The 6,075-nt window shown below is 42.8% G+C and overlaps 1 protein-coding gene across 1 annotated transcript; it reads left to right on the plus strand.

Moving 5' to 3' along the window:
• The first annotated feature begins 377 nt into the window (after positions 1–377).
• On the plus strand, positions 378–1,211 carry BCIN_13g05490 (hypothetical protein). The gene has a single exon (XM_001554708.2). The coding sequence runs from the start codon at positions 583–585 to the stop codon at positions 1,084–1,086; it is 504 nt and encodes a 167-aa protein (XP_001554758.1). The 5' UTR covers positions 378–582; the 3' UTR covers positions 1,087–1,211.
• Positions 1,212–6,075: the final 4,864 nt, after the last annotated feature.

Below are 6,075 nucleotides of genomic sequence, written 5' to 3' on the forward strand. Positions count from 1 at the left end.
AATAACAACTACTTACTCATTCTGACCTCATCAAATCCCATATCGTTACATCCAAATCTCACTCATCATCCCTCGATTGCTATCTATTACCACGTTTACCACCCTCAAGGCTATTTCTCCAGACCCCGAGATACTCCGGACTATATTTATATATAAGCGGAGTTTGCCCGTTTGATCCATCATCCCTTCTTATAAATACTGGGGCTGAGTAAACTACCGAGCTGGCGAACCTCTTCACGACTTTGACATCCATTATCGCATATCGATACGGTACTTTGCAGGGCTGACGCTAGACTTATCGTTACACTTCCAAAACGAGTCATTGCACACCAACAGTGTAACTCGATACCGAGATTCCTTTGGTGCAAATTACGAACGGGCTTTCAGGTGCTTAGGCTCCGAACTGACTCGGTCTGAGAATTTCTAAGGAATATTTCCGTGTGGAATACTTAGAGTGATTCATATTTATATCTGGAAACGACCCCGGATTTTTGGATACTTCAGTCACAACTCTGAAACGATAAAGTTATTCAAATACATACAACTATACGAATACATATATACAAACACAAACAATTCAAAATGTATTTCTCATACACACCATCTCCACCCTCAACCAGCTACAGCACCTCACCCGCAATGGAAATCCCTTCCTCCTCCAGCTCGCGTCCACAATCTCCTTCATGTGCCTACCCTTCCTGGCCTCGACGTTCCTCCATGAACTCCAACGATTCCATCGATGCCCAAACCCAAAACTACTCATACACCTCCTCTGCATTCTCCGACGAAGAACTCTCATGTGGTCTCTACACTCCTGTCTTTGAAGAAGAAGATTGTTCACCACTCGCCACACCCAATGTTCGTTCTCCATCTGGATCGATGTGCGAACCTCAATACGTAGTTGTCGACAACGCAGCACTCATGAGAGAGTTGGTCGCGCAACACGCTGCTGAGAAGGCAAAGAAGAGGGAAAAGGCAGCTGAGAAGAGCAAGAAGAAGCATGGATCTTCTTCCAGAAAGTCAAGACACAGCTCTGGTGCACACTCGAGCAAACACATGACACCCATCTCTGAGATCGGTGAATGAAAGACTAGCTGAGATATGTTCTTAGGATAGGATCTCTTTTTTGGTAAGTTCCCTATATACCAGCCCTCAAGAGTTTGGAATACAGTAACTAATTGTTATGAATAGATCAAAATACTTTATACCCAATAGATAGATACACTAGATAGATATCATCGTTTTCAACAGGCGACTTCGAAACGAACGGATTATAGAAGGAACTATAGAGGCAGCTCCATGACATCACCACCGAGTTACAACCTGCGCACCGCTCATCTCGCCAATTCAAACGATTATCGAGATTCGGATGCAATGGAGGTTGGATAGGGGATAGAATGGAATGGAATGCGATACCCTGATGGGCTGTCGCTTGGAATATGGCAAACATGGATGGATAGGATTGGACAGGGCATCTCTTCACTGGGAAGATCGATGATGGGACATGGGACCGGGCATACAGCGACGATGGTGAAATCAGGCACCTCAAGCATGCATTGGATGTGCTCGTGAAACAGACATGGCATAGGATGGATTGTGATTTTGGGACGGCATTTGTGTACATTCTTGGAATGATATGGGACACATGGATTTGGTGGATTTCTTTTGTTTCTTGATGATTGACGATTGATGATGAATATACCCCAGGGAAAGTCGAAGCACAGGATAGGAGGAACAAGTCGTTAAGCATTCGCTTAAGTTGTTAGTGTATGGGGGATGTTAGTTTAGTTGTAGATCACTATGATCTCTTGATTGAAATGAATTGAACTCTACTTTCAAAACTTGAATTTACTTTCTCTATCTTGTGCTTTGGATTTGTGAGATGCTTCTAGCATTGCTTGACGTACATATATGAGGTTGGGCTAATTAATGATAACTTCGTGTTGGTAGAGTCTTTCACGTGAAGGTTGTTATGAGAAGTAATGTATACCTGAAGTATTTTCATCATGATTCATCGTGTCACTCCAATATTCTACTGATAGTGGCACAAGTTATCAAGAGATACCAACACACATCAGCTAGACCAACTAGCTGAATCTCGTTCGAAGCTGAGCAGGTATTGTAAACATCAAAACACAACTGTTGATCCGCCATTGAATTCAGCTACCCACTCTTTCTTATATCCAATCTCTAATACCTAGCACCAACAAATAGAAGTTGCGAATCTCGCTTCTAATCCTTCATATTGAGGCGAGAGATCAACTTCTCAAAATTGAAGCAACGCTCCGCTATGCCACTGCCGTGGAGGCCTTCTCCCTTCGCTCTATTCTAATGCATTGAGATGGGTTCCGAATCTTCGATATCAAGTTCATTATAATTGTTCGGTGCCAGATATGTATATATATATATGTGTGTGTGTGAGCGCACGTGTAAATAAACGTGATGGCATGTCCGTCAAGTAGTGGATATCGATTGGACAGTTGGAGGAACTCTCGAGACACGGGAAAGAAATCTATTCGTCGTGCATGCCATGTATGATCCACACGGTGTCTTGTTGAATACATTCAAGTTTGGAGTCTCGAGTAATTCTCGAGTTGAAAGCTACGAAGCATACATTTGACCATTGCGAAATGCAGTCTAACATTGTCATTTCATACTGTATTTTGATTACTTGTTATTTATCTATGGAGGTTTCTTGCGCCGTTCTCTGGCTTCTCTCACAATATCAAGGTATTGATGTTCTCTTTAGTTTAGGTAGTTGCCATGTAAATTATTCATCTCAAATCTCAAGACAACATAAAAGAGAATCTTGAATCGCAAGTTGACTGACTGACTGAGCGAGATCTTGACACCGGCATCTCTTCTTGAACACTCGAACATCCATGTACGAAAGGAATAGTGTTTAGAATTTGATGTCTCACCGTCGCATTCTATGATACAAACAAGCAAGCGCCCCATACCGTCGCAACGGCAAGATGTGAAACCCCCGATGACCTACTTGGTGTCATTCTATGTTGTGATGGCTGGAGGATACATGCTGGATTTGTGTTACGCAAGATGAAAATAAGATGGAGGGGTAAACGAGAACAAGAAAAGGATCAAGATATAATTTCCTACTTTAGATCTACAATTTCGATGGAATAAATGTATGAATATTAAAGAACGTCTTGAATTCTCAGAGCGCCAAAGAGGTGAGAGATGGATTCCTGGAACTGGAAATTATGCGAATAGGAGAGACTTAGTACAAACTCATTTCCCGAGGGTGGTGTGGAGAACTACTGTCCAGGTACATCTTCTTGTGTGTGTGGAGAACAACGCCTGCACTACTGTACTCCAAGTAGCTTCATTCACTGGAAAAACATACTTAAATGGACCGAACCGACGGATTGGTAAATTTAGCCTGGATGAAATGCAGTGCGCGATGAATTTGGAATTGAACGAGACAGGGGAAGAAAAGAGGGTGTGGTGAATTTATTAGGACCGAGGAAAAGAAGGTGTGGCTGCAACGTTGCTGAAGGTTTTGAATTGAAAGTTCTTGGGGGCGGCCTGTCAACTTAAATGAAATAAAGGATGAAGGGATGAATACCGAGATGAAGGAATGAGTCTTATCCTTACTTGCCGTGCCGCATGAAAAGTTGGAGATATAAGGATTCGGCGATACTCGAGTTGGTGGCAGTGCTAGTCAATTCTTGCCTGATGTTTTCTACACCGAGAATTAACGTTCTTAGTCGGATCCCATCCGAAGCGTTGAAGATTATGAGCCAAGATGTATGTGCCTCAGTGCCCCAGCTGTACAGTTCCTTTTGTACGTGCTGTTCTATTGTAAGCATTGATTTTTGAGGATTTTGATACATCTCCTTGTCTAATCTGTTGCTGGCAAGAATTGATGAGTAGGATCGATTGTATGTAGGCTTTGCTGCGTTACCAAAATCGGTGTCACCGTAAGGAAAACGAGGAGCAGCTCAGGAAAGAAGCTCGGGAGCCGTCCAGGAACTAAACCTTCTCCACCCCCACCGGTACCTTTCCCCGTCGACTAAGGAGTGATATTGAATCTTGACAAGCTGGGATAACACAGACGATGCCAAGTATCAGAATGTCCCCAACTATCAATGGATAAATCAGATTCGACGTGGTCTGGTTCAAATACATATATCCATCACTTCTATAATCCTATCACCGAATACTTACCAGTAGGAAGCAGTGCCTTGGGTCGAGCATGCAATTGAATGCTGGGCAGGGCGAAGGCTTGATTTGATCAGACCTGTTGACCGGTACTTTGAAGTTGATCCGAAATCGCTTTCGAGTCTAGGTGGCTATCAATCGAGGGCCTAGGCTTACAAATTATGCGTGTATACTCAGCGTAGACATATGACATGGTTAAAACTGCTAATCGTTATTTCTATATATTTCATACTGTACAAATATATCATCATACATGAGAAGAGGCGGTACATATCGTTTTGTACCGTTTCGACCTATTTTTCGACCAGTGGGGGCTAGAATTAGATATGACACGGTGCATGCGATACGGAGAATCCTCTCTCCGCAGCAAATGTAGGTCAGATATGTGGTCCTATCGTACATACATACATAGCAGCACAGTAGCCGCAGTGTAGTGCAGGAAGAATGTACTGTGCCTTGTCCTGCGGCGAAGGACATCTATGTTATACAGTGCATGTTGAGCCCTTGTAAAACTCACATTACGCAGTAGGTAAGGTAGGATAGGATGTATACATTACATTGAAAGATTGATTTTTGTGGTCATCATTGACGATAATTTGATAATGGGAATTCTCGAGATCGACTTGGCGAGAGTAGTGAGAAAGGGCATGGTACAGGAGTAGCGATAATGATAGGAGAGCATTTCATGAAGAGTGAGGGGAACATGTAGAGATGGTTCTTCAATCACACTTGGGCACCCGTGTGAAATGTCTCAGTAATATTCTAAGAATAAGAAAATGATATCGCATACTTCCCCGATAGCTAGGTTAGTTAGACTTTTTGAGATTTAAAAGAACCTGGAAATATTCGGGGGAAAAGTTTTCACATCACAAATGTCTTAATATGGATAACTATAGCAAATCGTATACGAAATCAAGCACAAACCCGTCACTTCTCATGCAACCATTATTCGTAGAATGGATACGACATGATAAAAGGCTTTCATCCAGACGGAAGCATGCAAGCTGCTATACTTTCAAGCCATCACCTTTTCCCTTGGATACTCATTTAGTTTCACTCCATTTGTGTGTGATATGGGATGGGATAGGGATGCGGGTGGATCTTATCGGACTCGGATGTGCTCAGATTTTCCTTCCTCTAGATTAACCAGCAGCAAGCAACAACATCGCTAGGTTTGCACGGATTTAGGAGAGATCTTTTACAGTTCTCACGCATTACCTTCCCGAGCCACCCTCTTACCCGAGTTAACTTTCCTCCAAATCCTTTATTTTCCCCCAAAATATAGGAAGGATTCTTCAAAGCAGGGGAATGGGAAACTCGGAAGGTGCTGAATCCATGTTCGTTCGCGCAATTGCAATCAAAATCTGGCCACGAACGATGATCTTTCCGTTGGTTTTATCTCGGCTCCTATCGAGTTTGGACCAGAGATTGACCATAGAGAAATTGATCAGAGATGAGGATGATGGATGGATGACCGGACGGATGAAAGATACCTGGAGAGCCGGCATGTATGGCTTTGATCGAATTCGGAAGATTGACACGATGCAGACTGCAAGTGACGAGAATTGGATGATATTCCGTGTGAATAGCTTGAATGACTAGACCTAAGATACTACCTACCTACCGAGCTACCTTGGATGTAATCGTACATAGGCTCAAATGTAGATTCGGAATGAAAAACTATGGGGGAGCGGTATGTCGCTGAAGAATTTAATGAAAACAATGAATTGACATCGAATTTCCTTCAATGAAATGTCTTCTTTAAGTTCTTCCGTGGTTGTACCAAAAATGCCATGGGAACAATCCCTTTGTTTGCACCTCGAGTAGACAGAGATGACCTGACGGAAATCGGAGTTGATACAACACATTGTTCATGTTTAGATGTGTGAGATT

This window comes from Botrytis cinerea, chromosome 13, assembly GCF_000143535.2.
Source record: "Botrytis cinerea B05.10 chromosome 13, complete sequence".
NCBI lineage: Eukaryota > Fungi > Ascomycota > Leotiomycetes > Helotiales > Sclerotiniaceae > Botrytis > Botrytis cinerea.